Below are 21311 nucleotides of genomic sequence, written 5' to 3' on the forward strand. Positions count from 1 at the left end.
GACTATCTTTGAACTCCCAGAGATCCGTCTGTCTCTGCCTCCCAGGCTACTTGTTCTTTCTTTCTTTCTTTCTTTTTTTTTTTTTGTCTGAGAACTTTAACCTTTAGCCTGTATATATTTTTAACAACATGTAAACCATTTAGAGGTTTTTTTACTCTTTGAATCTCATGTTACACTCTTCTACAGGCAAAGGCACACACGTGGTGCCCATACATATGTGCAGGCAAAACACCCATAGATATAAAAATAATAAGAAAAAAATAAAAATAAAACTGTACTAAAGAGAAAGAAAGTTCTCCAAAGGCATATAAATAATCAGCAGGTATAGGACAGATTGACCCAACAATCTTCAGGGAAATGCAAGTGAGGCTGTCTTCTCATGCCTGTTACCGTGACTGATAGAACAGCAAACAAAAAGGGCCAGTTAAGATGCTCGGTGGGCAAGCATGTTAACCTGCACTCAGGCCCCAGAACTTGCATAAAAAAGCTGGACATGCCAGATGTGGTGGCGCACACCTTTAATCCCAGCACTCAGGAGGCAGACGCAGTCGAATCTCTGTGAGTTCGAGGCCAGCCTGGTCTACATAGTGAGTTCCAGGACAGCCAGGGCTACAAAGTGAGACCCTATCCTCAATGAACAAGCAAACAAAGCTGGAGGGGTGGAGTGTCTCTGCAGTGGCAGGACTCCTGAGGAGAGATAGGAGGTGCCCACCACCAGAGAGCTGCCTGGAAGCTTGAAGGGCCTAGAGTGTGCTGCATGGAAAGAACAAGAGAGACCCTGTCAGAGACCAGTTTCGACAAAGATAACACTTACCAGGGTAGGGGCATGGGGATTAGAAGAGTTAGTAAAGGACAAAGACGTGAATGAAATAATAAAGCAGAAAAATAGGATTGCACCGGGAGGGAGGTCCAGCGAGCAGTGAACTCTACAGCATTTAATTTCCAATTGTTTAAAATACCCCCAACCCCAAAAGGTAGGAGGAGTAAGGTAAAAGAACTGCATTGACATGATACAAGGATATAGACCAGTCAAAGGTTATGGGATACATTCTTAGTTAAACATTCTGTTGCTGGACCAAAACATTCTGTAGGCAAACCACTTCCTGGGTGGAATCCATTGTTATCTCCTTAAGGGAGTAGGAACTTAGTTGGATCCTTAGACTTTTGTTTGAGGTAGAAACTTATAGGTTTACTTCTCTACTCCTGACAAGGTCTGGCTATTAGTCACACCTGTTGACCATAGCCTTGAGAGAGCAGAACTCTCTCGTCTAAATCTAGGTGGGACCTTTGTTCGATGTAGAAACACTATCATCTTGAAGAAATAGAGGTAAGTTTAACTCTCTGACATTTGGTCAAGGTAGTAATAGGTTCACATTTTTGGGCCTCCACAAGACCCTGCCTCCTAACAACTTGGAAGGAGACCTGACTCCCAAAGGGATCTTCCCACTTATTGTGGGTATTTGAAAGAAAATGGCCCCCAAAGGGAATTGCACTGTTAGGAGGTGTGGCTTTGCTAGATGAAGTGTGTCACTTTGGCATGGGCTTTGAGGTCTCTTTTGCTCAAGCTTCCCTCATTGTGAATCAGCCAACTTCCTGTTGCTTGCAAGATGTAGCACTCTCAGCTCCAGCACCATGTCTGCTGCATGCTGCCATGCTCCCAATGGACTGAACCTCTGAAACTTACGTGAGTGCTCTCAATTAAATGTTTTCTTTATGAGTTGTTGTGAGTTGGGTGGTGGCGGCACACACCTTTAATATCAGCATTTTGAAGGCAGAGAGGCAGGCAGATCTCTGTAAGTTTGAGGCCAGTCTGGTCTACAGAGCTAGCTCTAGGACAGCCAAGGCTGCACAGAGAGACCCTATCTTAAAAACAAACAAACAAACAAACAAAAACAACAAAAAGTGTTGCTGTGGTCATGGTGTCTTTTCACAGAAATAAAAACCTAAACTAAGACACTCATCACACCATGTGTGCCATACTCACATATGCACATTATACACACACAAATAAATAAATAAAAATAAAAGGCAAGTGTGTTCATAGGTACATGAGGAATTTACAAGTTCTGTATACTTTTCACAGGAAAGGAAATGGTAGAATCACTTTGGAAAACAGTTATGGAGACTCCTTTTTTCTTTTCTTTTCTTTTTTTTTTTTTAAAAAAAAAGCCATTTCACTTCTGGAGATTTATCAAGTACTAAAATCGAGATCTCAATGAATTATCTGCATTCCCGTGTTTACTGCTGTACTGTTCACAAGAGCCAGGATGCGGAATTCACCTAAATGCTTGCTGCTGGGTGAAGAGCTAAAGAAAATGTGGTATGTGTATACAATGGACTGCTGCTCAGCCTTGAAAACCGCAACCTGTGTGTGTAACCTAAATAAACCCCGGGTCTACATGCTAAGTAGTTTTAGTCACAGAAGGATAAATACAACTGCATGACTTCACTCAGAAGAATTTAAAATAGGAACTGGAGAGACAGCTCCGTGGTTCATTGAACCCAGGGGACCTGGGTTCAATTCCCAGCACCCACACGGCTGCTCACAACTGTCCGTGACTCCAGTTCCAGGGGATACAACACTCATAGCAAAACAGTAAAACAAAACATAAAATAAGTTAGATTTTAAAAAATGTTTTTACGTATTTAAAATAGTCATAGAGCTGGAGAAGTCACAGCTCGGTAGTTAAGAGCATTTGTTACTCCTATAAAGGACCCAGGATTGGTACCCAGAGATTTGATGTCTTCTTCTGACCTCTTGGCACCAGGCATGCATGTAGTGCACATAGACACATGCAGGCGAAACACACACATAAAATAACCCTAGAAATAGTTACGAGTGCAACATGGTAGTTGCTGGGCAGAGAGGAGGGCAAACTGATTTATCATCCAGTCAACGTAAATAATTCTGAGGGGTGAGGAATCCCAGGCCTGGGGAGATGGCTCAGTGGGTAAACGCTCCTGCTGTACAGCATGAAGACTTGAATTCGGATCCCACCTCCCAGGGAAAAAGACAAGCACGGCTGCACACTTGCCTGTAATTCTAATGCTGTGAGAGACAGAGACAGGAGGATCACTGGCACTTGCTAGCTTCCGGTCAAGCTCCAAGTTCAGTAAGAGACTATCTCAGGAGAAACAAACACACCTGACTTCTGGCCTCCACAGGCAGGTACACCTCTGCACATTCAAGTACAAATGTAACACACACACACACAGAGTTCTACTTGTACAATAGTCACTAATGTAGTTAATAATCTCATATACTTAAAAAATGGAGGCTGCATTGTTAATATTCTTACCACAGTAAATAAACCTGAGTGATTCTTTATTTCAGCTATATCCCTCCATACCACAATGGCCAGGCCAGGCACTCACACAGAACGTGGTAGTTCTGGGACTCAAACCTGGGCCTTTTTGTTTGGTTGGTGGTTTTTCGAGACGGGATTTCTCTGTGTAACAGCCCTGGTTGTCTTGGAACTCACTTTGTAGACCAGGCTGGCCTTGAACTCACAGAGATCCACCTGCCTCTGCCTCACAAGTGCTGGGTTTAAAGGCGTGTGCTACCACTGCCCGGCTTCAAACCTGGGTGGTAAGCCCCCCTTGCCTCTGAATCAAAAGGCTTTAAGATGAAAAGAAACAACCACCCATAAACCCCACCCATCACCAGACTTCTACAAAGTTTCCCTCATAGGACTTCAAGTGGGCGCTATGTTCACACCTCAGCCTGGCTTCCTGAGCTGCACATGTGAGGCACACGTGACAGAGTGAGCTACTGCTAGCTGATGTCTAAGGCAAGGTCACACACACCATCAAAGGGCAAGCTGCCCCTCATGACTCCTACTGAGGACCCATAGTTTGTTCCTGACACTTGACCCGCCTGCAGCGTGGATGATGGCTGTAGCTGATCGAAGGTGTGATCCCAGGACAGAAAGGGTGGATGGCATTAGTCTCGAAGCCCACTGGCCTCGACTGGCTATCCCTTGGCTACAAGCCCCCTTCCGGAAGCTTTTCACCAAGACTGAGAAAACCACTCGGTCAGCTCATATAACCGTGCTTCACTGCAGGCAGAACACGGCTTAAGCAAGGGGAAGCCACATGCAGACATTCCTGTGCAAAATGGTCCCCAGTCCCACTCCCACCCTGGGGGATCCAATGATGAGGCTGTCGTTTTGAAAAATATAAAATTTTAATATAGGCTACATCTCTTAATTACAATAATTATTGTACCAAGTAATTTTCTTTAAATGAACTCTTTATAATGCATAATTTACAGTCTAAGTAGAACAAAATGCCATGACAAAAGTCACTGAGTAACAAGACTTGTAATAAAAAGGCATAAAATATATTTATACATAAACCCCTTTCAAAAACCAAGGGAGAGCTTGAGCCCTGAATATAGGGCGGTGCACGGAGTGGGTCCCCGTGTCTGTACAGGTACTGTACCGATTCCCAAGTCAAACACTAGCCAGTGGGTTAACACTCTGCCCTACACTATACACAGGCCTATAGTACAGTAAGGATGGCGAACAGGACGTACAGGTTAACTGAACACAAACCCGAGCGCCAAGGGGAAGGTAACGGAGGAGAGGTGCTGCTAGGTGCCCATGTCCTCACACGGTCGGGGGGACAAGGGTGGGGTCCTGATGGCCGTAGTCCAGAGACTAACCAAAGGGAAAAGGGACTCTCGCTTCCCAAAAAAAGCCAGCCTGAACCACAAGGCCGTGAAGGTCAGCAGCCTCAGCTACAGGGATTCTAGGACTCAGAGGGGAAGGTACACAGATGGTCTAACCTCTGGTCCCTGGGGTTAAGACTCCCTGCTCTTTCCACTCTGGATGGCCCCTACCCAACATGACATTTCCAAAGCGGTGAGGAATCTGTCACAACCCACCCTCAAGACCTCTGTGACGAGCACAGCAGCATGGCAGGGGTGGGACTGATCTCTGCATGTGGGCACCATTTTTATCTCTTGAGAAGCCCGTCCTCACTCGGAGAAATGCCATGCAGAGCAGAGTCTGTTCATGAAGAACGGTTAGTGCACTCCCAGCTCGGCTCCTAAGTGTAGACAGCAAACCAAACTTCTCTCTTCCACTTCCAGGTTTAAAGCAGCATAAATGGGGGGAGGGGGAGGAGGGGGATCGACTGTTCAATAAATATCAATAAGGACTCCTGTTTGGGCAAGCTATACACAGTTTTCTCTTAGCCTACGAATTTCAGATCCCTAGGAAGTCATATATTATGTATGGCAGTCTCTCAAACACAGTCAGCCTCTTCAATAGCCCAGAGTGGTCATGTTTTGAATAAATAGTTCAGGTTTTTCTGATCTCAGCCCCCAGCTCGTGGACACTGAAAAGCAGCCACCGCCCCACCCCTCCTGGAGGCCCAGGGGCCAGTTCTTTCCTTGACTTCGTCTTCTTAATTGGTTTCATTTTCCTTCAAAATACTTTGTGGCTGTCGCACAGGGCTGAGACAGGTCTCTGAGCTTCGGGTCCACGGGGCGCACACTGGGGCCGAGGCTCAATCGATCCTCTCCACTTTACCCAGGATCCTGCCTTCGTACATGGGGAGCACCGTCTCGTCATCCCAGATCTCCTCAAAGACTGCCCCACAGGCAAACTCATCACTGGCTTTTTTGAAGTAATACCTTAAGAGAAGACGGGAAGGCTTGGTGAGACGGCATGGTCTTGCCAGCAGAGAACCAGGCTGGGCATCTGCGCGGACTGGTAAGTACATTGCAAACCGTGGTCCATACCAGATGAATGAGGGCAGTCCACCTGCCAGATGGGCCAGGCAGAGGCACTGTGGGGGTGGGAAGGCCAGGCTCTTCCTGCCTTCAGCCTCTAGCCAGAACTGCTGCCACCTACCCGCCCAACATGGACACTCTCCTTCCCCCCACCTCTTTCTGAGGGAGGAGAAGGAGAGGCGCAAGCACCCGGGCTTCATTTGTAATGGCAGGGCAGGGAGATCCTTCAGGGACCCAGGACTCAGCTCAGCCTGGAGAAGTAGAAGGCTGACTGGCTGTTAGCATCAGTCAGCGGCCATTCACCAAGTCTTTGGACGCAGCCTAAGAGGTGAGGAAACCCTAGGACGACTCACCTGCTCCAAGCTGGGCATGGAACCCTTTTGTCCCTGGATCCCTTCTTCCGCTTCCCCCACCTCACGAGGGTCAAACACTAAAGCCTCCCAACCCCGCCTTTAATTAAAGACTCCTCTTCTCCCTCTCCAACATTCCCCCTTCTCAGACTGTCTAAACGTACAGACGCAAATGACAGCCTCTCTCAGGTCCTCACACTCTGTACAACCAACCATCCTGGGTCAGGCTTACCCCATGCCTTGAAGAGGACCCTAAACAAAGCCTCTTCCTTGTCCCCAGCAACGGAGAACCCCCTCAAGTGGATTAAGCTTTCCCTGTGAATTGGCCCTTGCAGACCATAAAGGCCACTCTCAGGCAAAAGGTCACCACCCCCCTGGAACTATGGAGCCACTAAAACATAAAATTCTGCCTCATGTTTAGGGCTGAGGCACCTTCTCTTGAAAATAAATGAATAAAAATGACTCCTCCTCAGTCAATTGTGGCGTTCCCTGGTTAGAGCAGGTGAACTGAATTAAGGGGGCAGGCTAAGTTCAAGGAAGCTGGGTCTAGCCAGGGCGTTTGTGGCTGAGCTGGCTGTCCAGGGCCAGTCACTTAAGGGGTGCAACACTGCACAGGAGTCAAAATGCTTAGTGAAGCCTTAGGGGGAAAGAAAATAGGGAGGGGAGTCGGGACAACAAGGGGGAGTCCTTTTCCCAAACAAGAGGGCCCAGACCGCCAATACCTCCCGGCCTCCAACTCTGACCCCTCTAGCATTTACCACGCTGGGCTTTCATGGCACCTCTGGGCAAACATGCGCTGACCTTTTCCATAATTACAACCTCTTCCAGCAGGGAGAGAGGCAACATTCCCGGGCCCCCACCACCACCACCGCCAGGACTTCAAACACACTGCATCACCCTCGTTTTCTCCAAGAACCGGGTTTTCCACAGCACCAGGCTTCATGTGGCAAACTCTGCCTTCTCCCGACATCTGGCACCAATGGCGCCTGGCATGTCTGGAGAGCTGTTTGCTTTCTGATCTCCTGCCATGGTGAGATTACTCAACACGGCCCAGGTCCCAGCTCCCCAACCCCAGCCTCACTGGGCTCTCTTTCATCAGGGTGGGGGTTAGGGGTACAAACTGCAATGTTGGGAGTCAAGGCCCTGGTTTGGGGAGAGACGCCCGGAACTCTCTTGCCCAACCCCCACCTCCAGGAGGACACACCAAGCCCAACAGTGGAGATAAGAAGGGGTGGGAGGGCCTTGCCACAGCCTGATCCAATCAGGAAAGAATTTGAGAGGGGACCATTTGTGCAAGTCTTTGTGCATTAAAGGGGAGGCCAGAGCTTCAAAGCCAGGCTTATTAAATGTGCCTTAGGGGGGGAAAAAAATCAGAGCCAGATGTGGCCGGAGTGGTTGAGCAAGGCCCTTCCCTGTGGGCCCCTTACGCGATGTGCTGTGACACCTTCGCCCCCTGAAGGTCACCTGCGGTTCCCCTCAAAGTCCAGCAGAGTCAAAGCAAAGATCAAAATGAATCCCTGGAGGTGCACACTTGTGTAATTAGCTTCACCTGTGTCTCTGTCAAGATTAAAGGCAGCAGCCAGGCCTGTTCCCCAGACCCTTTGATAACATTGAAAATGGTTCCTTCCTCAGGTAGGACAGGGAATAGCCTAGGCTCAACTATACACCTGCCAACCCCAGTAAGCTGTCGCCTGCAGGGTCTTGGTCCTTCTCCCGGCTAAAGGTCACTGTTGGGAACACCAAAAGAACTCCAGGACAGAATGGCTGGTGCAGCCACACAGGATAGGATCCAGCAGGGAAGGTGAGGCAACTCAGCATCCTGCCACAGGCTTGCTCATCCCGGGGCCAGGGCTCATCCCAGAAGCTGAGCGTCCTTCAGGCTCCCCCCTCACACCTGAGCTCTGGACATCCACATGGGCTGAGCCTCTACACTCAACTGGGACACTCAACTGGGGAGTGAAGAATGGAGGCCTCCCTGAGTGCCTTGTCTGCCTCATTTTGTCCAGGCTTGGTGTTCTGCACCTGGGACACACACTGCATTCCCTCCAGGGGGAGCCCGGGCAGATCTACTGCTAAATGAACGGAAATGGCCATCTCCTGCCTTTCAGAAGGCTAAGAAATGTTTCTGAGCTGGCCTTCATCATTCTTAGTCCTGGGATACTCTCAAGGACCTATCAAGGTCAGCATGGGCCTTGATAAGGGTTCCTCCACTGCCAGGGAGACAAAGAGGCCAGGCGGCAGGGAGGGGACAGTGAAGCCCAGGGCCAAGCAGGAGACTGGCCAGCCTATTCGCCCTCTTGACTGCCCACAGGCCCAGTTCTCTCTTAGACAAACATGGCTGCTACAGGTGGCCTATCAAACCCAGGGATCGTGCTCACCAGGGAGAGCAAGGAAGAGGCTGGTGGCTCCCAAAAGCCCTGTTCTTGAGCCTCCAACATGGCAGCCCCTGAGTGGCGCTGGGCTCTCCCTAATCAGTCCCCACCACAACAGACAAGGGGGCCTCCAATTTCAGGCAGAGCCTCTACCAGAAGCAGAGCCCTGCTTCCTGGTTAAACAAACTGGAACTCCTTGTCCTCCAGAGAACCAGCCCCTCTCAGTGGCTCCCCCTATGGCTGTTCTTGTTAGAGTTGAGGGAGAGAGTCAACAGAAAGACCCTCGATGTCCAGCAGCCCACTCAATGCTGTTCCCACAGCACTCCCAAAATCCACCCAAGGCTTACAAAGACTGAGGCGCTCCGGGCAAACTCCAGAGCAGGAAAGGTGGTGGGATCCTTACCTATAATTTCCCTTTTTGCTGAGTTGCTCCTTAAAGTAGCCCAGGGTCAAGGTTTGGGCCTTCAGCACCCTCCTGTACGGGATTTCTTCTCCACAGAAAAAGTAAGTGACAACCAGCTCGCTGGCCTGGAGAGCGTGGACACTTGCCAGTTTCTTTGGCTCTTTGTGACTGAAAAGAAGACAAGATGCCACAAATTCAGCATCTCAAAGCAGATACACACTCATAACCATATAGACGGGGTCTACAAAGGATGGGGGACCCTCAGATGACAGAGGTAGCAATCTCTAAAGAGACAGGCAGAGCATTAGGGAAGGGGTCATTGTCCTGACTAGAAATTGATATCGTATCCTTCAAATGCCTTCAAATTGGGTTCTCTCAGAGGCTAGCACAACAGAACACTCAATAGTGAAGACCAGAGAAGAGACAGTATTGAGGAACTGCCTGCATGAGGCTCACTGGGTCCAGGAAATGCCATGAAGGCAATTACCAGCCAGGGCTCCTCCATGGCCAGTGGGAGCTCAAACACCTAAGAGGCCTACCTATCATGGCCACAGACCCACATTCACAGGGGGATAATAGCCCACTGTTTAATATATGCCAGGCTGGCCCTAAGCTTGCTGGGCAGCCAAAGCTGGCCTTGAACTTCCGACCTTCCTTCCTGCAGCTCCAGAGAGCTGCAATAGCTGGTGTTTAATCACCCCGCCTTCACCTCAGTTTATGTGGTGCTGAAGAGGAGCTAGCCAGGGCTTCCTGCTTGCTAGGCAAGCACCCTACCAGTGAGTTACACCCCCAGTCCCGCCGTCATTTTAACTGTTCCATTCATTCTGTTTGGAGAATGGCTACAAGAGTCACCAGGGTAGCAGCTGGCAGACTTGAGGTTAGCCAACTAAAACAAGGAAAAGGTTCGGGAAGGCGGCTTATTCGGGACCTCAGACGTTAGTCACTGCTCAGGATGAAGATGCTAAGAAAATGTTACCTAGAGCATTTTAGAACTGGCACATTTGGAATTCTGTCTAGGGTTCAAAGTCCAGTCTCCCAAGTAATGTCCACATTTTCAACAAGAATCATGGCCTAGTTTGGGACAAGCTTTTTATCTTCTACGAGCAGAGTATGCTTGGGGTGCCAGACACAAAGACTTGTCCAGGCCTGCGAGCTTCCAAGTCCTACAACTTGGGCATCTGGAGTCAACCCTCCTACCCTTCTGACAATGGCTTCAGCACTAGCTTTTGATTCCTGTGAGCCCCGGAAACCCTGGGTTGGGATGCAGCATTTTCACTAGGCAGATTTCCCATGATCCTTGCTGATGGCAACATCTGCTTTTACCAAGGCCACTTCAAACATGGAGTTCCACATACACATGACTCCAGACCATGATGTGCCCTGAAGTGGAAGCCATTCCAAGCATCCCCGCCATGCCTGAGAGGGGACACTCACTCTGCCGGAGCCAGGCTTGGGTTAGAGAAGGGTGTGGCTCCTGCCGGACCAGTGGTCGAGTGGTTCCTGTCCCTCTGCTGACTGGCCACACAGCACCTGAGGACAAAGCAGTCAAGGGTTTAGAGCAGTGGCTCTCAACCTTCCTAACACCGCACACTTAAACACAGTTCCTCACGTCGTGGTGACCCCCCCAACCGTGAAATTCTCTTCGCTGCTACTTCATAACTGTAATTTTGCTACTGTTATGAATCACAATGTGAATATCGATGTTTTCCAATGGTCTTAAGTGAGCCCGTGAAAGGGGTTGTTTGACCCTCCAATGGGGTCATGATCTGCAGGTTGAGGACCACTGGCTCAGATGTTAGAGGTAAGCTCACATCCCCCATGGCATTGGGGAAGCAGAGAAAACCACTCTGGCCTCCTAAAGAGATGTAGACCCAACTCAACCTCCATTCCTGCAGAAACCCGACCAAGGCCTCGTGTTCACGGACATTCTAGAAGAGCCCACAACAGGGCCATCTCAGTGCCGACAAAGGGCTCAAGACTCTTGATTCTCCCCTGATCATGGCTACTCATAGGCCCATCTAACCTGCCTCACATGAAGTAAGGACACTCGTAAGGATTTACACGGAACCATCCCACGTGTGGGAGAAATAAGTGGCCTCAAAGACCCTGCTTGAACTCTTGACAAATGAACCGAGCCAAAGAGAATGACTTCCAGAGACTGAAAAGGAGACTTTTCAGCCAGAGATGGTTCAGGAGTCTCTCTACCCCACCCCCCTGCTGACTGCCTTCCACACTGCCACTCACCGCTGCTTCTGGGGCTTTGACACCTCTGCCAGCCTGCGGCAGGCTTCCTCCAGTTGCGCCAAAGTGTTGGGTGGGGTTAGGGGAGGCATTGCAGGGTCCTGGGTAAACGGGTGAGCCCGGGCCACTGAGCGGGGGTGTCCGTTGGCCCCCAGCAGATGGTGCCGGCTGACCCGTTCGCCTGGGGATGTGCGGGCAGACTCCAATGGATAGCTCTTTCTTAGGCTTTGGGCACTGAACGGGACATGAAGAGCAGGAGAGAAACTGGGTTAGAAAAACTGGAAAATGTGACTTCAGTAGAAACTTGTCTATTCTGAGAGAGAGAGAAGAAAATAACTCTACCATAACATGAGCAGGGGTCAATGCCAAAACATGACATTTTTGCGGTCTCCTCAGCCCAGTGTCTAATACTAAGATGGCAGTCACACTGGCTTTCCACAGACTGCAGAAATAGCCATACCCACACAGCCTTCGTGTCGAAGCCCCAGGGCGTGGTATTTACCTATGGGGCTTGGACTTGCTCTGCCTCTCGCTCTCCAGCATCCACTGCCAGACATCCTGCGAACGGTCTCCTTCCTCCCCAGGGAGCTGAGGGGCCCCAGGTCCACTGGACAGCCCTCCTTCCCTGGCCGGCAGGGCCAGACCCGGTTCTGTGCCTTTCGGATTTCGTTTCGGTAAGGTACTGCCTCTGCTACCACTGTAGGGAACCAAGAACACAGATCCAGACAGCTCATTAGAATGCCAAGACTTCTGGAGTATGGCCGTCCCGCAAGGGTACCGGGAGGGCAGGATGTCACTTCCCACACTTAAACCCATGCCCAGGCCCCTCCAGGAAGCTAAACTGTGACCCTGGTCCCACTTCGCACCTGTTCAGGACTCAGGCAGGGAGAAAAGCCCTACCCTGGGGGACAAGGATGCTAGCCACTTACCAAAACTGCTCGCCAGGCAGGGGCTCTGGAGCCTTGGGATGACTCTTGCATTTGGAGTAGCAGTAATACTCGGTACCCCCAGGACAAAGGCAGCGTACTCTCTGCGTGGCTTCTGCCTCAATCTCCTCCTTGGTCTTGGGGACAGCGTGGTGATGGATGTAGTGGTGGTGAACATGCTTCGTCGTCTGCTTGGTCAGGAAGCTCTTGCCTCCGAGGAGTGGGCAAGCAGCCACAGGGGGCAGCTTACCCCCAATCGGGAGCGGGGAGTGGTACGGCTGACGATGATGGTGGTGGTGGTCCGGGGAGCGGGAACGGGGACTATAGCGGCCCACGCCAGGCGACTGGCAGCCAGGGGTCTTGAGGACCCTGGACAGGTGGTCATCCAGGATGGTCTGTGGGTCCTCTTCATAGCTGCCAGAGGGTAGGAGGGCCAAAGGGTGCTGCGCTGGCGCTCCATCCCGTGAGCTCAGTGCTTGTTCAGACCCCTCCTTTTCTTCATCCTGAAAAGAGAGGCACCAAGGGGGAAGTGAACGAGGAAGCAACCCTTCCACACCCCGAGTTCATGCACCCACGGGTTGGCACACGCATGCACATGCACAGGGGTCGGGAGGATGCTGCGGCCGGCCCTACCTCCCGGATCTGCTGCAGCCGCTCCTCTAAGCTGTGGCGGCTCTCCAGCTCCAGTTTTAGCTTCTCCAGCCTGGAGATGAGCTCGGCGGCGAAGGCCGCGGGTTCCACAGGCGCCATCTCCTTGGGCAGACGGTGCGTTCTCTGAGGGTGTGGGAAGGAAGGAAGGAGGCACCCTTAGCAGGCCAGGCGGGCGCTGGCCACAGCAGCATGGATGGAGCTTGTGGGGCCCATCGGTGTGCGCTCTCAAGTCCCCGTGTTTGGGTGGAAAGCGGATGGCGAACCGGACTGCACAGCTCAGGACTTTTATGCGCGGGCTCCGCGGCCTCATGGAGAGCCATGGTCCCCACCAGCATTTGCCTTGGGCAGGAGCAGTTGGTCGCACTCCGAGAGGCCCTGCTTGTTCTCTCTGTAGTACAACCAGCCCATCAGTAGCTACTCTGAAGTAGAAAATCTTCAAAGACTGTTGTCAAACATCAAAAAAAGGCAGCCCTCTGAGATGGGGAGGGGAGAGAGACCAACTCAAGGAATAAAAAGTAGAGTCTAAACAGAAAGGGAGTTGGAAATTAAAAAAAATAAGATTGGAAAAGAGGCAGGGGGGAGGGAGGGGGAGGGAAGTCACCGGCCCCAGATCAGAGAAGAAGTGGTAATTTATTTCCTGGCCGCACACTGCGCACCTTTGAGGTAGTGTTGTCTCAACACCGTCCTCCATCTCCCTCGTTTTCCTCCTCCCCTCCTCCTGCTCTCTTTGTACAGAAAATGAAGAAAGCTGCTGCGGGCTAGTAGCAGAACACTGCTGAGCTTGGCTGCCTGAAGCCGATCTATCAAGGGAAAACGGAACATCTCCAAACCAAGTACGGAATATAAAAAGAGGAATCGAGAAAGCCTGCCAAGAGCGGCAAATGGCGAGAACCCCCACCGCCCGGCTTTCTGTCCTTGCCCTGTCATCTCCCCCCATCCCCCCACCTCTCCACTTGTTCCTCCTCCTTCCTCCTCTCTCTCTTGCTTTGCCTTTTTTCTTTTGGGGTAGGGAGAGCAGAAAGCCAACTTGCTCTCCCTAGCTGAAGAGCCAGCCAGCCTCACCAGGGCAACCACTTAGCTGCAGAAACGTGAGCAGGGGAAGGAAGGGCCCTTGTGGATGGCGGTTCTTAGGAAGGCTGGCTCCATGAACCTGCACCCCAAAATCAACTTGCATACCCCAGGATAAAAAAACAGCTGATTTATAGGCTTGGGGGAAAGAATTCTGGTTAACACATCCCCACCCCCACCCCCATTCAAATATCTTTGTCATCTATAGATCTAGGCGGGGGAGGATCACAGAAGTCACTCCCTAAAGCAATCTCAGTATGCTCATTTTAAGACAAGGTGACTGTCGTCTGTTCCAGGAGGTCTGAGGAGAGCAACAACCTGCAACCCTATTGAGGTGACCGACCTGGAATTCGCAGTCCCATGTGTTAGCTTTCTGAATAGCCTACAACCAAATGGATCAGCCGGACTCTCCAAAGCTGCCAGGGAGAATGGCGGGACAGACACCTGCTCTACCCTGGATGCCCCTGCTTTCTCCCTATCCCCCGGAGAGCAGGCTACTGTAGAAAGACCACGGCCTGGGAACTGGCTTATGGGCGCTCGAGCCTAGTGAACCCTGTGCTCGCTGCCTTCAAGGAAGTGTATGAGGGAAGGTCCCAGAGCAACCTGTTAGCTTCCTTCAGTTGAGGGTGGATGCTTCCCTCAGGAAGCTTTACTTCCAACAGCCCACCCATCAGCACTCATCAGACACAGACTCATGAGAGCCCAGCTCTGGAACACGAGAAAGGTTAGGACTGTATTAGTAAAACAGTCCCTGTAAACAGACAGACAGACAGACGGCGAGTGACTGAGCTGTGCAGGAGGAGCGGAGTCCTAGGGAGGTAACTTTCCTTCCATGGTGGGCAGAGCAGGGGGACACAACACCGAGCTTCTCCTAACATCAGCCACCTCAGGTTTGCTGAACTATCTGTGTGACAGGAACAGTACCAGATCCGCACACAGAAGCTAACAGATAAAACTGGAGCTGCAGAGAGGGGTCAGAGGTTAAAAGCCCCCATTGCTTTCTTTGAGGATCCAGGCTTAATTCCCAGCATCCACTTGACAGCTCACAACCATCTATAACTCCGGTTTCAGAGGATCTAATGCCCTCTTCTGGCCTCTGTGAGTACTGCACTCACATGGAACATGGTCAAGCAGACAAATGCCCCACACACACACACACAAACACACACGCGTGTGCGCACATGATTCCATTGAGGCTCCCTGCCTTGAGGGGACTTCCAGTTCAGCAGGAATGCAGGAAGCCCTAGTGATATGTGGTTTCTTTTTCAGAGAACTTTCCATTCTTCAATTCAGGAACTATCAAGTGTCCCTCTGTTAATACCACACCCCCCCAAGATCACATAAGTTTCCCATTGCAGTAATTCCTTTCTCTCCCTTTACCCCACCGATCTCAGGCATGCTGGTCTCCACCTCCCAGCTCTTTTCAAGAGTCATGACCCGAGGAAACAGCACTACCCGTGCCGTCTAGACTCACCGGAAAATGAGGTAGAGACACTTGGCCATTGGCCTTCACACTGCGGTGCATCTCTCTCTGGAGCTGCTTCTTACTCCCCATGCGATACGGAGGGATTCCATCTCTAAGAAAAAAAGATAAAATCCAGACATCACTCACACATGCCTCTGGAGATTCTGCCAGCAGGAACAGCCACACGCCTCCGTGGGAAGGAGCCACACATCTCCGGTGCAATCATGTCCCCACGGGGAAGGGCCCGTCCCAAGACCAAACATCAAATCCTGCCCTTTGTCCTCTGTGGCAACTTGGCTTCCTCTCTCAGCCACAGGGACATCAGTTTGGGAGGAGCTTGTGTCCCCAAGGAGCCTTGGACTCCTTTGGTCCTCTGGCAGCCTGATATCTAAGTCGGGAGAACGGTGCCAGGGAAAAAGGTTGTCAGGTCACGTTAGGAACCAAACCTAAGGGCTCGCCCCTCTTTGCATGAAGATGCCTGTAAGTTCCAACAGTAAGTCATGACCAACTCTCTTCGGAAGGTGCTTTTATAAAGCGCCTTGTGGTGCTCTTCCCTAGTCATCAGAGACTCAAAGACACAGAAGGGGCATGCACATAAGAGCCAAGTCCCTCCTAGGCACGCTATGAACTCATCAAAACATTTAAGTATCTACAACATGCCAGACCGTACCTAGATACCTTCCCTCTGTAAGAGGTCAGTGGAGAGACGGGACAAAAGGTTCCACTCCTCTTAGGAAACTGATATCCTAAGAGAGTCTCAGGGTCGTATGCAAAAATAAGGCAAAAAACAATGTTCACGAGTGGTAAGCACCAAGACGTGGCGGTGGTGTAGGCCTTTAATCCCAGCACACCCGGGAGGCAGAGGCAAGCGGATCTCTATGAGTTGGAGGCCAGCCTGGTCTACAAAGGGAGTTCCAGGACAGCCAGGGCTGTTACACAGAGAAACTTTTCCTCAATAATAATAATAATAATAATAATAATAATAAAAACAAAAAAGTAGCAAGCACCTGACAAAGTACAAATAAGAGCAGGGAGAAAGTTCACTGGGGAGGAAGAGGCTGAAATCTAAAATTGATGTGTGAGTATGTGGCCAACGGGGTCTGGGTGAGTTTTCCAGACCCATATCTTTCAAGCTATTTAAAAAAGAAAACATGGCCAGGTATGGGGGCCCAAGGCTTTAATCCCAGGCTGATCACTGAGTTCCAGGCCTACTCTTCAGTGAGACCCTGCCTCAAAAACCTGAACAAATCCAAATTAGCAAGTGGCAGGAAGAATAAGGGGCCAACGCCATTTAAAAACATAACCAAAAATGAATTTCGGTCTTAGGAGCACAATGGCCAAGGTAAGACTTCTCCCTGCAGATGTCCCTTCCAGAGACCACGAGGTCACATGCTTCCCTGATGAGTCCCCGTGACACTGAGATGCACTGTCTGTTCCCCTTTCCCTGCTGTTTAGTTACCCCAGGAAGAAAAGACCCTTCACCCCATCAGAACTGTCCGTCTGTGTAAGAACGTCCAGAAGTGATGGCTGACCATTACTGTTTGCTCCAGAATCTTAACTGTCTGCTGGAAGGCGGCTTAGGTCACAGATCAGGGTCCCCCAGGGGACAAAGTAGAGTCAGCCAGGACAACAGTGTGACTAACTCCCACTTTGACTAAAAAGCATAGGAGGACTAACTACACTGGGGGGCCCTGGGAGGTGGGTGAGCGGAGGTCAAAAGCAGCAGGCACAAGGTTAAGTATCTAACTCACCAAGGGCGTCTCTCGATGGTGAAGAGGACATGCCGGTTTTAAATGCAGCGAGTTAATGCAGCACCTAATGCTGATGTTAGGGACGTGCCATTGCTCTCACCCGTGGAACGGCTGTCTAGACACCAGCAGTGTGAGGACCCTACCCGAGGCCAGCAACTGCAGCCCAAGGCCGCTGGCTCCCACAAAGCAAGTTCAGGTGCTACTTCAGACACATGAATCAGCTTTTGTTCACAGGAACTGCATTTTATAGGTGGCCAGAAATGATCAAACTCCCAACCTCAGTCACTGATGAACTGCAGAACAGATATCCTCAACTCAGAAGCCTGCCTTCAAGCTCCCAAGTACCCTGATGATTTAAACCTGGGGGCCCATCCCCGAAGCTCCGAGAGGTCACGTGATAAGGACAACTGGGAAATGTGAAGTCATCTTCTCCCATTGGCACTCGGTGGCTATGGAAATGCCAGGTGGAGTGGGGCGCACATCGAGTTAGTGCCCCTGGTCTGCGTAAAAGACGACACTCCTCTCCTGACCAACTCTTCCTCTGGGGTCGTAACAGTGAGAGGTGGCTATCCACACAGAGCTACCTTAGACCAATTTATATTGGGCTTCAAGAGTCCTGGGGAGGACCAGTGAGAAGGCGCAGTAGGTAAGAGAGCTGGAGAGCTGAGTCTGGTCCCCAGAGCTCAAACACAGAGAGCAGAGGCTGCACCCCTGACTGCTACACATACGCTGTAGCAGAGAAGTGGAGCCCTAGGAGGGCACCCCAGACACCTCTCCCCAGACGCTGCCCTGTGTCTCCACCAGCAATCCTTAGCCTTTCCTCTGGGACAGAAATCCATGGCAGGCGAGTCGTTCCTGTCTTGTATGCTTTCTCCATATAAGGTAGGAAAGAGGAGAGTAGGAAGTGGGGGCGGTGGGCAGGTGACAGCCAGAGCAATGGGCAAGGGAATAAATGATCTCCTAAGTACCTTTCACAACATCCAGGGCAGGTGAAGGACATAATCATAGGAGAGGCAACTTGTGCTCAGCGCCAAAAGGCGGAATTTTAGCTTGGAGAAGTCAAAGAGGCTTAGAGGCGCCTTTCTGGAAATATGGCTTTAATTCCCCCTAGCCAGGAATCTTCTTCCAAAACAGCCCCTCATTCCAAACGGGGCCTCTCCTTTCTTTCTTCTATTCGGGCTCCAGAAGTTTATGACCAGCATCCTGGCTGCTCATAACCGGAGTCTGGTCCCTCTACGGTCTCCTTTAATTATAAACATTTTAGCTAACGAGCCTGCTGCCGGGCCCAGCTGTTTCTGGGGCGCATGGATTTTGAAGTGTAGACTCCACTTAGCTGCCATTTAAGCCGAGCCAATTAGCTTAGCCCTTTGACTCCACTGGGCCTGACCTAACCTGAATGTCACTTTTTCCGGTGGCTTTGAAATAGCAGGCGCGAGCGTACGCGTGCCCACATTTGGCAACCACTCTGAAGCAGCCACCGATCACAGCCGACATCAAAAGCCTGGTTTGTAAGATAAGGTAATATTTGAAGTTCACTCAGATGCACTCCCCAGTGTCCAGACCAACCCCCCACACACACCATATGTAAGATATGAAGAAATAAAAATAATTAAGTAAGATGATTCCTGCCACCCACTCTGTGGAATGGAGAAAGGTCATCTTGTGTGGATGCAGGGGGACACAGAGAGCAAAAGCAAGCTACCGTCAAATGCGGCCAATCTTGACGACGGGAGCAACTCCTTACAAAAAGTAAAGGCCGAGAACCCTGGTGCCCTCACCTGATGGTCCTCGAACTTGGGGAGCCAAGCACCAGCGGCTCCCATGAGCCTGGTGCCCTGTATCACTTTTGCTCGGGCCTAGCCCCACGCCCCTCTCGTTCCTAACCCTCCCAGGATTGGCGTTTAGGATTTTGCTGGAAGTCTAGCAGTTAACTTTCAAAAGAGGGGAAAAAAATCAGAGCCACTTCTCCCGAGAATGGAGGTTGCAGAGTAACAAGCTCGTAAAACAGCCTTCTCGGGGGCCTAAGATGGAGACTCAAATACCTCAGCCATCTTTAGGAGTGACTTTTTTTTTCCTTAATGGCAAAAGAGAAGTTAGTGCTGGGCTCTGGGAGGTGGCCTATGGGACTTGTCTGCCCCCACACACCTAGGCCACCGCGTGCAGGTCCCAGGAAGAAGAACCAAGGCCTGGCCCAGCCCTGCCCACCTTCTACTCAAGCCTCTTGCAAAGGCCCAGGGGACTTAATTGGTTCTGTCGCAAATGAGATGATTGCTTCCCTGCACTTGTGTCTAATGAACTCCAACCTTCTAGAGTCTATTGAAAGCTGCCTCTAGTCCCCCCCTCCCCCCTCATCCCTGTCCCCTCCCAGCTCCCAGCAGGGCAGCCAGCCCTGTTCCCCAGCCCCTCAGCCCCTCAGCCTCCAGCAGCCCAGGCAGGCTATTGTGAAGAAGAGAAGCAGCCAGGGTTCTTTTCATGCTTTATGGGGCGCTCCTATTCACTTGTTCAAGCACATTTCAAAGGGGCCTGCTACCCTCTTATCCCCCCTAAGCTCCCCCAGATGAACAATGAGCTGAAAGCGATTCAGCTTTGCTTTTCATCCCCTCTCCCCAACACACACACACACACACACACACACACACACACACACACACACACTTTATTTCTCACATGGTGCTCTCATCTGCACGAGGCCCACAATTGGCAGAGCTCTGGAGAGGGGTCTAATCCCAGCCCTGGGAATCCCCGGTGACCGCCCAACAACAGGGTAGATGCACACATCCAAGGTTGGCTGGCCAGAGAGTGCTTCACACTGCCTGGAGCTTTTAGTTCAAGCCAAGCCTGTTCAAGCAGGAGACTGGGGATCACCCCACTCCAGGTGGAGGGGGGGCATCCTATGCTGGGCAGTGGATGGTAGCCGGACACCCACAGGCGCCTCTAAGTATGAGCAAGTCCCATAAGTGGGCTCTTGTTCCTGGACACCCTTCCATCCCCCACTAAGATAATTCCCAGGAGCTCTTGGGGGGAGGTCAATGCCAACTGCCCCTTTAGTCTGTCTAACCATGCTTGTGGGCACATCTGTAATGAGGAGTCCAGTGGAATGACCGCTTGACCGGGAGGTTCTGAACCCCCAAACTCTAAGTCTCGCAGGTACCGTTTCTTGGCGTTTTGGTTTCCTCAATATCTAGCCACCACAAGACACCGTTACATGGCCAGGAGACTACGCCGCCAGGAACCTTCAAAGAAAACCCACCAAGGGATGCGTTGTTGGCCCTTAAAGTGGCCCTTATTGGCCCCTAGAGTCTGTGCCTGGCAACTCAAGTATGGTGGCACCTAACTTTGATGCCAGTACTCGGGAGACGGAGGCAGATGGACCAGATATCCATAAGCATCTCTGGCTACAGAATGAATGCAAGACCAGCCTGGGCTATGTGAGGACCAGCCTGGGCTAACTATGTGAGACCTTTTCATTCAAAGAAAAGATTAAAGGGGGAATAAATAAGGATTCAGGAGAGTTATGAGCAGTAGTAAACAAAAAGAAAAACTCAAAGAAGCTCAAAGGCTCAAAGGCAACTGGTCCCGATAATATCTCTGGGTCTGAGTTCTGCCTCTGCCATGGCTAGGGACATGTGAGGCTACTTCCTTCTTGTATAGAAGTCACTGCCTACCTTGCTGATTGGGTCCTGCGAGGATGGAGCCACACCCAAGTTATCTCATGGAGAACCTAGAAAAACACCTCTGTGACAGGGACTGAAACTCAGCCAAGCGCCAGGACGCAAGCCAAAAATAGTCTCTAAGAAACCTAAACAGAAGCCTCACAGAAGTCTCCCGAAAAGGGCACCGGGCTTCAGAGATTCACTCAATGCCTCCATTCAGAACCAGCTTGCTCTTATTTTACACGTAGCAATGAGGCTCCTACACAATCCGTAATTACTGCTCTGCAGAGTAAAGCTTCCGAGATACCAAGCCCAGGCACGAGACCCACACAGGATAGCAGGCACAACCAGAGAGGAAAACCACCAGCTATATGATGGTGCGGGAGACAGGAGGACAGACGGTCCACACAACCTCACATCCCACAGCCTAAGCACACCTTGGTTATTAATATTCTGGTCTATCCAGAAACAAACTAGGGTCAGATATGCCTCTAATCGCAGTACTTGGGAGGCAGAGTGCTGGGAGTTTGGGGCCAGCCTGGTCTACATAGTTGAGATTCAGTCTCAACAAAACAAAACACAAAACCAAAACAAAACAAAAAACTAAGGTCTATTAAGGAATAATGTGAGTTTTTGGGGGGTTCTTTGAGGGTGGCACTGGGCACACATGTAGTATGCATATATACAATCA

At 50.9% G+C, this 21311-nt stretch overlaps 1 protein-coding gene across 4 annotated transcripts in view; it reads right to left on the reverse strand.

The window, feature by feature from the left end:
- Positions 1-4167: 4167 nt before the first annotated feature.
- The window catches only part of Axin2 (axin 2), a 30332-nt gene continuing 13188 nt past the window's right edge, over positions 4168-21311 (reverse strand). For all 4 annotated transcript variants that reach the window (XM_087909847.1, XM_087909846.1, XM_087909845.1 and 1 more), the window contains exons 4-11: positions 15226-15328; positions 12666-12806; positions 12036-12535; positions 11609-11803; positions 11110-11340; positions 10300-10395; positions 8866-9033; positions 4168-5641 (exon numbers count right to left, since the gene is read on the reverse strand). In XM_087909847.1, the coding sequence (XP_087765973.1) occupies positions 5515-5641; positions 8866-9033; positions 10300-10395; positions 11110-11340; positions 11609-11803; positions 12036-12535; positions 12666-12806; positions 15226-15328 (1561 nt within the window). In that variant the 3' untranslated portion in view covers positions 4168-5514. The remainder of the gene's footprint in view (positions 5642-8865; positions 9034-10299; positions 10396-11109; positions 11341-11608; positions 11804-12035; positions 12536-12665; positions 12807-15225; positions 15329-21311) is intronic.

This window comes from Myodes glareolus, chromosome 9 (genome assembly GCF_982192425.1).
Source record: "Myodes glareolus chromosome 9, mMyoGla1.1, whole genome shotgun sequence".
NCBI classification, from domain to species: domain Eukaryota; kingdom Metazoa; phylum Chordata; class Mammalia; order Rodentia; family Cricetidae; genus Myodes; species Myodes glareolus.